Raw genomic sequence first — 15,670 nt, 5'->3', positions numbered from 1 at the left:
AGCCTAAATAAATTTAAGGCTGAACTGGACAGGCATTTGGAACGAATGGAGGGGTGAAATGGGAGGGTTTTATTTTTTTTTGGTTGATGCTGCATAAGCTTGCTTTCTTGTACCGTATGCCTCTGCTAATGAAAATTATCGATAATAAAAAATATTCCAAAATGAGCATTTGCGACCTTTAAACAACAGTTTTGGTAAACATGACAATGGCTGAAATGTTATCAGAAGCCCTCAATTTGCTTCAGTTTATCGTTTTAAATAGAAAACAAAACGAAAAGTTCACCAGGTGCAAACTAATATTTAGTTGAACTGCCTCTGGCCTTGACTGTCAAGGCATTGACAAGATCAATTTCTGAAGATAATCAACTGATAATTCGTGGTTCCAAACACGAATTATGGCGTCCTAAAGTTCATAAAAGCTCTTTGGTTTCTTTCTGGCAACTGAAGATTCCACACGATGCCAACAGTTCTCTATAATTTCAGGTCCGGGCTGTTTCCTGACTAGCTAACAGTTGTAATGGACTGTTCTTCCAACCATTTTTTCACCTGTAACAAATGTAAACACATTAATTTTGAACCTCTAATGCAGAAATGAAGCTAAAGTAAATACAGGTGCCTACTTACGCTTTTCACCCGATGACAAATTGCAGAGATGTTCTGAAAGATGCAGTTACTTGGCAGGTTGAAATGGTCTCTAATCGTTGACAGCAATTTCCCTTCCAATATAGCCAGGTATCCATTGGCATTTACGGAACCTTTTATAAACTGCAGGTGACCTACTCCGTGATACGAAATGCACCCCCCATATCATTTGGCTGGTAGGGAATTTCACTCTAGACACCATACAGTCCGGATGGTATTCTTCTCCACGTCGACGCCAAATCATTTGTCTCCCATCAGAGCCATGCAGGTTGAATTTCTTCTCATCTGAGAAAATAACTGACTTCCACTGCTCAGGGGTCCATTTTACATGCTCCTTACACCATTTTAATCGGGCCTTTTCCATTTTTTGTGTGAGGAGGGGCTTCTTATTAGGACGACGGGCTACAAGTCCATTTTTGAAGAGGCATCTTCTGACTGGTACTGCACTTGCTACCACTCCTTTATGTTCTTCCCATTCTCTTTTCAGCTCAGATGAAGAAGCTCTACAGTTTTTAGGGTGTAAGTGCTTCAAAACGAGGTCCTGTTTTAGCATAGAGACTCGTTTGCATCTGGTTCCTTTTTTCCTATTAACAGAATCAGTATTCTTGAGTTTGGAAAGAAATCTACTCATTGTTGACTGATTACAAGACACTCTATAAGCGATATGATGGGAAGAACATCCTTCCTCACGTAAAGCAACAATAGCATTCTTTCTTCATGGCATCAACTGCACATAACTTGCCATCCTGACACAAGCAAGGAATAACTGTAACCCTCCCAGAGCATGCTTATATAGCTGAAAGTAACAGCTGATGCAATATTACATCATCACCTATGCATGTCACTCTTATCTGATGCAATCTGTAAGAAATATTGCCATATACTTATGTTAGTTGGACGACAATTACAATTTTAAGGGGTGATACATTTCTTTGAACACCAGTGTGTATATATATAAAAGAGGTGCATTCATGTTTCCTTAAAACCATAACTTATTTTATGGCACGCTATTTCTGAATCAGCTGATTACAACAAGAACTTAGTTATCCAACACTTAGATAAATGGAAAGCTCTAGTAGCAACTGGCATATTTATATTCTATAACAGGGGCCAACAATTAGAGTAGTTTTCTTTGCAATTCACATTAGAAGAAATAGAACTCATCACAGTCTGCTCCTATTTTAGCATAAAATTAATAAAACATCAAGTACTGTATATATTAAGATAACATATGATCAATTTTTAATATATCGCATGCCAATTTATTTTTTAAGGGAACTATAAAAATGTAAAACTAAAATAATTACTTGGTATTTAGTGGCATCTGATATATAAAATGTTTGGCCATTGTGATTTCACCACAATAATTAGTTTTTTTTTTTTTCCAATAAAATAAAATTTTACTTGTTTTGATTGTTCTATACATACTTTTTTTGATTAAAATATAGTTTACCTTATTAAATATCCAAAATTCTAGTTTTACTGTTATCACTTGTTTTTGGCCAGGTTGATGAGATGATCAGATAATTAGAACATCATAATTCCCACGTGTGCTGTACAACAAAGCTTTTACTGTAGTGTGAATTTCTGTCTCAGCTTGATGTGGACGAGTGCCCAGAATCATCTGTCCAGGTGACTGATGCTTTTGGGTAGCAAAGTGGCCAGAACAGAACACACACATATCTGGCCCATTTGTAGTAATACTGTTCTTCACAGAGATACGAGGTGGAGATGAACTGACGTTCAAGGAGCTGCCCTTTACAAAAACACGTCTCAGCTTGATATACTTCTATATACTCAAATGAGGGCTACACATTATCATGAAATTTTTGCTGATATGAATAAGTGAAATAGAATGGAAATGGAGTTTGCATAACTATAACTGTATGGGCCATCCCAAACAATAATTTAATTTCAATCAACAGGTAAAAAAAAAAAAAAAAGGGGCACTAAATTGGAAAAATACCTTTATGTTTTCGTTGCTCGGGCAATTTTGAAACAGGCTTCTCTTGATGAGTTTTAGAGTCCCAGGTACTTTGTGGTAACAGTAGTTCTGGAATGCATTTTGAGGTATCCTTTTCAGACACTTCATTCTCCAAGGGTATGGGATTTATAACAATAAGATTAGATCTTTGAAATGGCCGCTGGTACTACATAAAGGTAAAATGAAATTAGTTTTTTAATTAATTCCAAGTTAACTACAAGTTTTGAAATATGAAACATAATAATTCTTCTCCTAAATCACATGCTAGCTAAGGAACAAAATCAGTCTGGCATTAAACATTTGCAGGCTGCATTTGGCATGATGGATTCATGGCATGTCAAAACCAGAGTTATTCTGCAGACTGAAACATTGTTTGCCATATATAATTACAATATTCTCAAAAGAGATGGGTAATTAATTAACCTGACTATTCGTTTTATGGAGTCCACAAGCTTCACAGAGGTTTTTGAGGATACCACCCTAGATGACAGAACAATATTTAATGGTAGGATGAATTTGAGGTTTCTATAGAGTGAGCAGTTGTATAAAGTGAGCAAGTCAAGAGTGAATAAGAAAATTTTTTTTGTTTTTTGATGCAGAGGAAGCAATATCTGTGAAGTACTTATGCCAAGAGAGATTAAGTTAGGTGTTCCCTAATAGATATGCCTGAGAGTCATTTGGACTTAGTTTTAGAAGAATTGAAGCTAACTAAATTTTCTTTGCCCCATTGAAGAAATATCCAGGGATCAGTATTTAAGACACTGGTGGTAGATATTCAAGAAGTTGAGGCAATTTGCACATGGCTAGGGTTCTCTAACTGAAGGGTAGAATGTATAGTGCTATCATTAGCAAAACTATGGATGGGATTTCCAGTCAATGGAAGGATATCATTAATATAAAAGAGGAAACCGGTGGGAAAAGAACTGAACCTTGGGTAACACCGACATTAATCAAATTAGAAGACACAGTACATCTACTATCAACAGCAGTGAAAGGTCAAAGGGAAAACTAGATATCCAATTAAAATAAGTCAAAAATTCTTAAGATAAGATTCTTCAGAAAACCTTTATGCCAAACATATTCAAAAGCCTTAAAAATAGAAACTGCTTGAGTTTTACCAAACTTTTCATTGAATTTGCTCAAAGACAAGTAATATAAGACAATATCTCACAGTGGAACCTCAACAGAATCTATATTGGTGATCATTGATCAGATTGAAGGTTTCAAGACTGTGTAAGAGTTGGCCATTGATGAATATCTACATTACTTTGAAAAGAGTAGAGGTAAATGCAATAGCACCAATGACAGGAGAGGGGGATGTTTTGTCACCCCCTTTTAGGAACCAGTTGGATATGAGCAAATTTAATTAGAATAACAGTAGACAGAGCTGGCAGAGTTGAAAGTGAGTCTTGCACTGCTTCTATTGAAATGAGCAGCAGCCTGGAAAACAAGGTGCAGGGGATTCCAGAGACTGCTGGGAGTCATTGTGGAACAAATAAATACATGGGCTGTGTTAGGGTAGCTAAGAATAGAAACAGGTGCATGTATACTTGTGTGTATTGCACCAATGTTAGGAGTTTCGTAAATAAATTTGATGAATTTGAGGTGTTGGTCACAACTTCAAAGGCAGATATTTTTGGGATAGCAGATATGTGGTGTCACACAGATAAAAGGAATGCAGAACTGGAATTTGGGGAATACAATGTGTACAAGAAGGATAGACAGGACAGGAAGGGGTTATGCTATTGGTTAAGAAACACATAAAATCCAAGGAAGTACAGCCAGTCAACATGGTTGGACAGTGCAGTGTCGAGTTAGTTTGGTGTGACATAAGCACAGGGAAAGCAAAATTCAGAGTAGGAGTGTGTTATAGCCTAATGACTCTGTTGAGTATAATAAGAAACTGTACAGGGAAATAGAGTGGGCCAGTAAATCAGTCTTATAATTGGGGATTTTAATTTCCCGGATATTGACTGGAATTTGTGGGCTGGTCACTCACACACTAACAAGGCTTTTGTGGATTTATTGGATGTTTGTTTTCTACATCAGCATGTTTGGGAGGCAACTAGAGGGAGTAATACTCTTGATCTGATTATCAATAGTGATTCTTCATGCATTAAGAATCTGCAGATAAAGGAACCACTAGGTGGCAGTGATCACAGTGTGCTGAAGTGGGATTTACTCAGAGGTAACTACCATCAAGGGTAAAGGGAAGGGATTTTGCTTTTGTAAAGGAGACTACGGAGGTCTGGGACAGTATTTAAATTCTATATCTATACAGTGGGACCAACTGATGATGTTACCAACAGCAAATTCAAAATGGGAAGCATTCAAAGAATTAATCTTGGAGGCTACTAGGCTTTACATACCAACTAAGAAATATTGTTCAAGGTTAAGGCCTAAATGGATGTCAGATGAACTAATGAGACATGTGGTAGAGAAGAAAAACGCATGGGATACATATAAATTAATGGGTGACATGGAAGCCTACGATAGATAGTCTGGTCTATCTACGAGAGATAAGCTGGTCTGTAAAGTCACAAAGGCAGATTATGAGAAATCTTTGGCAAAGGATGCAAAGAAAAACAGCAAAGAGTTATTTACTTATGTAAAAACTCTAGAAGGAGGGAGGGAGGGGATGAATCAGATTGGTCCACTTGATATCGATGGTTCAACTGTTGATGATCCTGCTCAGGTAGCTAACAAACTAAATGAATATTTTGCACTTACATTCACATATGAGGAGTTATTCAGGAAGGGGAATGCCAGAGGTGTATTAAACTATGGCAGTAAGCTAGATAATCTTGTAATAACTGAGAGTAAAGTGGAGGAGAAATTGTTGAAGATAAACATAAGAAAGGCACCTGGGGTGGATGGAATCTATCCAGTTATATTAAAGGAGGCCGCAAAGCAAGTAACCAAACTCTTAGCCATAATTATGAGAGATTCCTTGGACTCAGGGGAGGTACTCATGGACTGGAGATGTGCAAATGTGACCCTCAATCCTGAAAGCAGGAGACAGGTAATTACAGACCTGTAATTACCTGTCTATAATTAAGTGCCTCCATTAATTTCCAAGGAAATTAATGGAGGCACTGGTTAAAGAAGCATTGCAGGATCATCTAGACAAGGATTCAGTTATAGTTCGGACACAGCACGGGTTTGTTAAGGGGAAGTCTTGCCTGACCAATTTGATTGGATACTATGATGCAGTCACGAAAGAGCTGGATGCAGGGAATAACTTTGATATTATATACTTGGATCTTAGAAAGGCTTTTGATACCGTTTTACATGGAAGACTGCTGCACAAATCGGAGCAGTGTGGCATTGGAGGCAAATTGCTGCTATGGATAAAGGGATGGTTGAGTGGGAGAAGACAGAGAGTGGTAATCAATGGACACTGCTCTTCGTGGACTAATGTTATTAGTGGAGTTCCCCAGGGTTCAGTGTTGGATCCATTGTTGTTTTCTGTATTTATTAATGATATTGATGATGGTATATCAGGGTTGTTAATGACAGTACGCTGTTGCAACAGGATCTAGAAAAGTTGAGCGGGTGGGCTGAGAGGTGGCAACTGAAGTTTAACATTGACAAATAAAATGTACTGCATATGAGAAGCAGTAACCCTAGAGTAACAAACTGTGTGGTACTACACTGATATTGGTGGAGAGTGAAAAGGACTTGGGGTAATTGTGCAGGCAGATATGAAGTTTTCTGAGCAGTGCAGACGGTCTTGTAAGAGTAACTCATGGTAACTTGTCAATGATATATAGGAATTTTTCTAGCAGGGATAAGGAGGTGATTATCCCCTTGTATAAGGCAATGGTCAGGCTACACCTTGAGTACTGTATCAGGTCTGGAGGCCTCATTTTAAGAAGGATGTAGAGATGTTGGAATGAGTACAGAGAAGGGCAACAAGATTAGTGAATGGAACAAAGAGTTGCAGTACTACCATATGCAGTACTTTATATCTGTCAATGTTAAACTTCAGTTGCCACCTCTCAGCCCACCTGCTCAACTTTTCTAGATCCTGTTGCAACAGTGTACTGTCATTAGTGTCATTAACAACCCTGCCAACCTTCGTATCGTCTGCTCTTATGAAGAAAGGCTTAAGTGTTGTAAACTGCAGTGTCTGGAGACTAGGAACCTGCGAGGCGATCTGATTGAGGTGTGTAAAGCCTTGAATAGTTTGAGCATGCTCAATGCTGATGGAATTTTTCCTCTTGCTCAGAATAATTGCCTGAGAGGGTATAAATTCAAATTGAGGAAAGACAGTTGTAGGATAGATGTGCGGAAGTTTGCCTTCAACCAGCGGGTGGTTGATTGCTAGAACAAACTTCCATCTGTCATTGTAGAAGTTGATAGCTTAAATAGATTCAAGGCAGAACGAGACAAACATTTGGAGTGAGTGGATGGGTGAAATGAGAAGGGTGTGTGTGTGTGTGCTTTTTTTTTGTTTTTTGGCTAATGCTGTATAAGCTTCATTCTCCAAGGGTATGGAGAATACCCTTTCTTGCATCATGTGCCTTTGCTAATGCTAACTTCTAAGCGAAAAGAAAAAAGCCTTCTGCTTAGAAATTTGGAGTAAGAAAGTATATATAAAAAAAAAAAAAAAAAGGTTACCCAAAAGTAGCAAGTTGAACAATGCAGGTTTTGAATAAGTGGAGAAATGCCATCAGAACCTGAGGCTTTGAGTATTAAGACTACTAGGAATTCTTCTAACATCCTTCAGTGAGAAGACCAGAGGAAGCATTGTATGGAATGTACTTTGTATGGTAGGTGATGGTTTACCAATATCAGTGATATCAGTTAGCAGTAAAGTAGAGTGCCAATAAGTTGGCTTTATCTTTAGCTGATGATGCAATAGAACCTTAAGGTTGTAACAGAGGTGGGAGTATAGATGGACAATAGTTGCAGTCAACAGCTTTGGCAGGAGATCAGAATGCACCTATTATTTGGCCAAGAAGCAAATTTTCTACTCTTAGCCTGTTCAAAAAAGGGTTTGGATTGATTAATAACTGTTTTACAATTGTTGTGGGCTTCAGTATAAAACAGGCAATGAAACTGGATATTTGAAATAAGCCAATGGCAATATGCTACAATCTTATCTCACCTTAGGACATTACTGGAAAACAAAGGTAATACAAAGGATTAATTTTAATATCAAATGCAGAATGAAGGATTTCATTCCTACAAGAATTTCACTGAAATGATCTGAGGATCACCAAATTTTAAAACAGCATTCCAACCAAGGAAATGAAATCATGCATATCATCCCATTTCACATTCCTCCAATGCCAAACAACACAATGCTAGGAATGGCAATGTGAGAGAGGCTCCACTAGATAGGAGACCATCAGCAAGTAGTGATCTAAAGCACCTAGAGGACCATTAACATTTGATGGTATTATACTTTGAATGATGAGAAAGAGATCGAGAGCATTGGGTGTGTGGTTAGAATTGTCCAGTATCATGGTAGATAAATGACAAGTTGTGTAAGGTCATTAGTAACTCCAAAAGTCTCAGCATCACAATCAACTGGAACTGTGAAATCAACTATGAAACTGAAATCAGCTGGAGTCGTGAATATTAAAATCAATAAGGAAATTTATCTCACCCTTAGGAAGGTTAGACTGAAAAAAGTGAAGTTTCAAAGAAAGGAATTGAGTTCAGTGATCAGTTGAGTTGGGAGAACAAAAAAAGCAACAGATGAATTTGACAGAATGGTATAGAAAGAAAGATAAGCCAGAGGAGATCAAAAAGAAGAATTACAAGTTTCTGACAAGGAAAATCAGAGTGGACATATGCATGAGTACCACCACTGAAGTGAAAGAAAATCATACAGCAAATAGTTATGGCAACATAGATGAGAGGTGTTCAAAGCAACCAATAACTGAGACTCTGTCAAAAAAATTAAGTAGAAGTTTGACAGAATGCGGGTAGAAATGGACATCACTGAGATTGGACCCGAGATCGAGTATGAGGGTTATCCTGAAAGTAATACACACCTCACATTTATCAGGATAATTTGAAGATTTACCTCAACATTACTATGCTTGAAACCTGCATTGAATTTTGTGTGAAAATTGAATGGCGATATTGCTTCAGGTCAGATTACAGTTTCAGATTAAAGATATTTTATCAAAATTGAAACTTTACATGACGAAACTCAGATAAAAATTTAGCATTAGCATTAGTAGAGGCATATGATGCAAGAAGGCAAACTTATACAGCATCAGCCAAAAAAAAAAAAAAAAAAAAATCCTATTTCACCCATCCATTCACTCCAAACGTTTGTCGACTTCTTCCTTGAATTTATTTAAGCTATCGACTTCTACAACAACAGATGGAAGTTTGTTCCAGCAATCAACTACCCACTGGCTAAAGGCAAGTCAATAGCACATCTATTCGATAACTGTCTTTCCTCAATTTCAGTTTATGCCCTTCAGGTTTGTAATCAAGAGGAAGAATCCCATCAGCACTGCGCCTGCTAAATCCATTCAAGGCCTTATGCACCTCAATCAGATCACCTCGCAGGTGCCTAGTCTCCAGATGCTGCAATTTTCAGAACTTAAGCCTCCCTTGGTAAGGGCACCCCCTTTGTTCCCCTCACCAGTGGTGTTGCCCTTCTCTGTACTCGTTTTTTTTTTTTTTTTTTTTTTTTTGGAGCATTAGCAACTAAGGCCATATTGCTCCGGGATATGCGGTGGTCATTCCCTGACCTTTCCGCATCCACCGTATTTGGTGGTGACGGGCTCGAACCCCGGTCTAATCAAGAAGCGTGTGCTACACACTGCTGCTCCTTCCCACCTGGCTACGGAGGCGCCTATGTACTCGTTCTAGCAACTTTACATTCTTCCTAAAATGAGACTTCCAGACCTGTATGCAGTACTCAAGGTGTGGCCTGATCATCGCCTTATATAAGGGGATAATCATCCCCTAATCCCTGCTAGCAAAATTCCTGTATCTCATTGACAAGACCCCATTGACCTACTCTGTCTGCACTGCTCAGAAAACTTCAAATCTGACTGCATAATTACTCCCAGGTCTCTTTCATTCTCCAGTAGCCTGAGTGTAACATCACCCAGTTGGTACATTTCGCTGGGGTTACTGCTACCCATATGCAGTACTTTGCATTTGCCAATGTTAAACTTCAGTTGCCACTTCTCAGCTCATTTGCCCAACTTTTCCAGATCTTGTTGCAGCAGCATACTGTCATTACTGTTATTAACATCCCTGCCAACCTTTATTTCATCTGCAAACTTGGAATTAAGCTTGATATACCTTCATCAATATCACTGATATATAAAAAAAACAACAATGGGCCCAACACTGAACCCTAGGGGATAACACTAATAACATTAGTCCACAAAGAACAGTGTCCACTGATTACCACTCTCTGTCTTCTCCCAATTAACCATCCCTTTATCCATTGTAGCAACTTGCCCTTAATGCCATATTGCTCCAATTTGTACAGCAGTCTTCAATGTGCAACAGTATCAAAAGCTTTCCTGAAATCCAAGTACAGTGGATTCCGGTTATTTGGGCCACCCGTTAATTGGGGCAGCCATTTATTTGGGGCAAATCTTAAAAAACAGAAACCAATCAAGAAAATAGCCAGAGTTTACTTCGCTTAATTGGGACAGCATGCCGTTTAATCGGGGCAGGAGACTGCAGCATTGGAGATTACTCTACAATTGTCTCCGACGGTACCATGTGGTTCGGTCGAAATTCTGGAGGTCACAACCATAAAACAATAAAAACAATTAGCAGCCACCTGTTTATTGGGCTTTTCTGTTAGTGAAAGTTATCATAAACAGACAGTAAACTCGATCTTACTGAATTTGCGATAATACCGACAGCTGGAATTCTGTGGGTTATTATGGTGAAATGTGTTTACACTTCCATGAAATCTTCAATCATATAAAAAAATTAATTTTCAGATCTTCTCTTCATTCCTATTTTTAAAGATTTGTAACTCTCACTTGCGCATATTGTGTTACTTGCAATTTGTGTGTGTGCCTTGTTCTTTGTTATTGATTGCTTATCTTTTTACTATTTTAAATTTTAACCCCCACCCACAAATGTCAGTGAACAGAAATGTCAAATAGTTAGTATACGTATTAATTATTCCGATTATCATGCATATTCTTCCGATTTTCATGTATCATTTAATTTTTTAATTGGTAAGGTAATAAAGGATAAATTTGTGCTTAATATATCTTTGCTTTTATAGCCTGTGGATAATATTCCTCCTATTTTCGCTAATTAGAATCGCTGTTTAATAAAATTAAAATTCAATTCACAAACGTGATCACAATGACCGGCGCTTACTGCACATCGTATAGTGAACGGTACTTTACTATGTTGAGTTCGTCGTAACGTGATTCGATTGTACAGTGACAGTCTTCTAATTAGTCTATTAGAATAAGTAACATTAGTCTTCTCCTTAGGTGAAGCGTTACTTATTCGAAGTAGTGCAATTTCATGGCAACTCGTTGTGAAGGTATTCACAATATGAGATATAACTTAAAACGATGCTGTTTTGCTAATATTCTGATTTATTCAGATATAGCTATGTATTTCTGATGCGCTTGCACTATATTTATACATAGTCTAGACTCTTTCATAGCTTGAGGCTTATGCCCTAAACGCTTTAGAGTTGTACAGTGAACCAACTGTAAAGGTGTGTGTGGGGGGGGGGGTACATTGTATTTTTAACTATTTAACTATTTACGTGAAACTTCGGATAATTGGGGCAGCCGCTTAATCGGGCCAAAATGCACTAGTCCCGATGTGTCCCAAATAACCGGAATGGACTGTATGTGACATCAAAATTATTTTTTGCATCCAGTTCCTTTGTGACTACGTCATAGTATCCAATGAAATTGGTCAGACAAGACTTCCCCTTAACAAAACCATGCTGTATCTGAATTATTACTGCAGTCTTGTCTAGATGATCCTGCAATGCTTCTTTCACTAGTGACTCCATTATTTTCCCTGGGACAGAAGTCAAACTAACAGGTCTATAATTACTTGTGTCACCCTTTGTGAATTGGAGATACATCTGCACATCTCCAGTCCATGGGGACTTCTCCTGAGTCCAAGGATGCTCTCATAATTATGGCTAATTTATGAGCTGTAGCAGGAAGTGTGGTGAATCAGCAATAGATTGCAGTATGATTTCACAATGGTCTCAAAGGTTTCGCCAAGTTCAGACCACTGAAGTATTATTTTAGTTAAAACTAAAATAATAATACATACTTTTTGTTGATTATTATATAGAGTACCTCAGTAAATATCCAAAATTTTAGTTTTACTGTTGTTATCACACGTTTTTTTTTTTTTTTGCTAGGCTGATGGCCAGTCATAAAGCGAAGCAATGCTCAGGTAGACTGAGAACACATTTGCAGTCATTATTACCACCATTTTGGAGGAAGACAGATATATAAACTGTAAAGGAATAGCTAACGAATCTGGAAAATAATCTGAAAATAATAATCCCAAAATAATCTGTTCATCGAATTTTAACTGAGGTGTTACAAAAATGAAAGGGCACTGCCGAATGAGTCTCACATTTCCTGTCGGATGAATAGTAAGCAGAACTTAAAGGTAAAGAAGTTGCAATGCAGTTACTTGCACATTACTAACAAGGAAGGCTTTTTAAAATACACTGTTAGCACTGATGAGGTATGGCTTGGTGACTTTGAACCAGAATTGAAGTTACAATCAGCTGAGTGGAAACATCCATCTTCACCATTCCCCCTCCAAATGTCACCAGCAATAATCATATGTGAAACAAACGCCACATAGCCAATGATTATGAGGGCTTTATTGACGATGATCTTGTGCCACTTGGAAGATCAGTAAACTGTAGACCACGACGCAACATTTCTTCATCACAAATTATGCCCAAAAATTGGCCAGAAGCAGAGTATGAACACACCAGCTTCCAGATGCTGGAAACTAGTGTGCTTGTACTTCATAACAATGCAAGGCTTCGTACCTTTGAGGTTGCCGCAGACATTCTTTCAGATAAGCCAGACAAGTTGTGCTTGCTACCTGAGAGTCTAAAACACTGATTGAACTGATATTCGGGTGACACTCAAGTCAAGTGGACCCAATTTTGGCGAAGTCCGGATGATCTGTGACAGCCAAATCCTCTGCTTAAACCTTCATGATGGTGGGACTGTTAGTAATCCCCATGCGCAAGCACACTGTGGGTGACCACTCAGGTGTGAACCAACGTAAGCAGGGGTCAAGTGTGGCACCCACACCACACAGAGGAATACCACTCCCCTCTGTGTTACCTGGCAATACTAGGTGGTATTGCAACTCTCATTAACCGGTGTAATACCACCACTTTGCTTATTGGAGGCTTGAAGTGGTGGAACCCATGTTTAGTTTCCAGAGCTAAGTTCCGGTCAGCCTTTCCACATCTCTTCCATCATGCAGTATGACTGACGTCTTTTGAAGTTATGATGAACACCATGGCAAGATCCAAACTTCCTTACATTTCAAGGGTATAGCACTAAAACGGTGTCCGCTAGTTAGTACATGTGACCGAACCTATTGGTAACTCTCTAGGAGGCTTCTGGATCAACTAGTGTATAATTTTGATACTCTGCCAGATAGTGAGGGGAGAGAGCCCAAGTAGTGTGTATGTGGGGGGGGGGGGGACATTGTTGAGGCCACATTATGTCAAGGATCTGGGTACATTCTTACCATGTGTATGCCATATCCAAAAATTTCATTACTTCATACAGCATGCTCCACCCACTTTTTCTTACTATTGAATATACCATAAATTGCCGGACTTATAGAACAAGCTTATCTGCAAAAAGATCTAAACCTCCCAAACACTTTCTAGTTCATTTCACAAATATACACGGTCTTAGTTTAAATCTCAATGGTGTCCATTTCCACTTACAGTCTGCCAAACCCTGTGTGCTTTTTCTGACAGAATCTCAGTTATCGGTTGATTCAACCACTGCTCATCTCAGTTGCCCAAATTATTCGCTGTATGATTACTTTCGCCTCAAAAAGGTTTGGAAGTAGTTTGGAATCTCCTCTTTTCAATCTTCTCTGACTTAAAATCTCTCTCTCTACCTCATTTTGTTAAATTCATCTGTTGTCTCTACCGTTCTCCCAACTCCACTAATAACTTGGAACTCTCTGACTTCCTTTCTTTGCAACTTGACTTTCTCCAGTGCAACATTCCTAACAGTGAGGTAATTTTCCTTGGTGATTTCAATGTTCACAACTCCAGCAAGCTTCCGTTTTCTAGTCACACAGACCCAGCTGGTTGAGATGCAGAGCCTTTTGCAATTACTAATGACCTCACACAGATTGTTCATTTAGCTACCAGAATACTGGCAATCCTAACCATACATACATAAAGATCAACACGCTTGATCTTTTTCCACAAACAACCCTTCTAAGTATACGGTCAAAGTGAGTGGTCCTTTAGGCACCTCGGATCACGACTTGGTGATTGCTTCTTCTTCAATGGAGCCTTTATCTCAAGGGTATTCCCAACCTTGTTTTGTTTGGCATTACAAGAATGCAAAATGGATTGACCTGCAAGATTTCTTTTCTTTGGTCGGATTACTGTTTCAAAACTCCTGATGTCAACATTTGCTCAGATCATGTCAGTGAAAGTATGCTTGTAGGAATGGAATCCTTTATTCTATATTCCATTTTAAAATCTCGTCCTTTACCTAAACCCTGGTTTTCCAATAAATGTGCTAAGGCTGTTCAAGAGAAGAATGTGCATATCGTAATTGGCTTGTTTCCAATCCTTCAGTTTCATTTTCTGCCTACACCAAAGCTCACAACAATTGTAAAGCAGTCAATCAGTCCAAACTAGATTTTGAACAGGCTAAGAGCAGAAAACTTGCTTCTTGTCCTAATGGTAGCCGAGCATTCTGGTCTCTTGCCAAAGCCATTGGCTGCAACTTTTACCCATCTCTGCTCCCACCTCTGTCAAAAACAGATGGTTCTATTGTCACTTCAGTCAAGGATAAAGCTGACCTGCTAGCATCCCATTTTCCTTCCAACCCATGTATTAATGATTTTGAAAAAACACCCCCCCCCCACCATGCTCCATTTAATGCCTCCTGTGGTCTTCTGTCGGAAGGATTTTCACAAATCTTGATGCTAATGAAGCTCCAGGTCGTGATGGTATTTCTCCACTTGTTCTCAAAATCTGTGCTCTTGAATTTACTCCTGTTCTTTTCCTTTTTTCACTTTTTTTCTTATTCCAAATGTGCTTTTACTTCTGCTCGGAAATTTGCTCATATCTAGCAAGTTCATAAAAAGGGTGACAAATCCCTCCGATACAATTATCGTCCCACTGCAATTACCTCTACTCCTTCTAAAGTAATGGAGAAATCAATTAACTGCCAACTCTTAAACTACCTAGAAACCTCCCGTCTTATATACGATCGCCAGTATGGATTCCGCCAGTGTCGATCCACTGGTGATATTCTGGCTTATGTTACCCATGTATGGATAAATTCAACGGAAGAGTTCGGTGAAACACAAGCAGTTGCTCTTGACATCTCAAAGGCTTTCGATCGTGTTTGGCATAAAGGTCTTCTAAACAAGCTTCCATCTTATGGTTGGCCAACTGTTTTTTGTAATTGGTTATCCAGTTTTCTCTCTGACTGCTCACTTTTTTGGTTTATAGGATCATTAGCAACTAAGGCCATATTGCTCCAGAGATACGCAGTGGTCATTCCCTGGCCTTTCTGCATCCTCCATATTTGGTGGTCATGGGCTCGAACCCCAGTCTAATCAAGAAGCGTGTGCTACGCACTGCTGCTCCGGCCCATCTGGCTACGGAGGTGCCTCTCACTGAGGGTGGTGATAGATGGCTCTCTGTCTTCTAACTTCTCCACTAATGCTGGTGTCCCCCAAGGTTCAGTTCTTACCCCCCCCACTCTTTTCCTTGTGTATATTAATGACCTTCTTCCATTGACCAGAAATCCTATCCATAGTTTTTCTGATGATAGCACATTGCATTTCACTTTCCAGTTTGAG

General features: G+C 38.8%; 1 protein-coding gene across 1 annotated transcript in view; it reads right to left on the bottom strand.

Annotated features, from left to right (window-relative positions):
- LOC150083731 (uncharacterized) overlaps positions 1 to 15,670 on the bottom strand; it is a 179,705-nt gene that overhangs the window by 77,875 nt on the left and 86,160 nt on the right. Inside the window, exon 5 of the mRNA XM_090377448.1 lies at positions 2,609 to 2,792. Within this exon, the coding sequence (XP_090233574.1) occupies positions 2,609 to 2,792 (184 nt within the window). The remainder of the gene's footprint in view (positions 1 to 2,608; positions 2,793 to 15,670) is intronic.

Source organism: Mastigoproctus giganteus, chromosome 7 (genome assembly GCF_048544385.1).
Source record: "Mastigoproctus giganteus isolate SK-2022 chromosome 7, ASM4854438v1, whole genome shotgun sequence".
NCBI lineage: Eukaryota > Metazoa > Arthropoda > Arachnida > Uropygi > Thelyphonidae > Mastigoproctus > Mastigoproctus giganteus.
The sequence above is the reverse complement of the archived record's forward strand: the minus strand, read 5'-3'. Positions and strand labels throughout refer to the sequence as shown.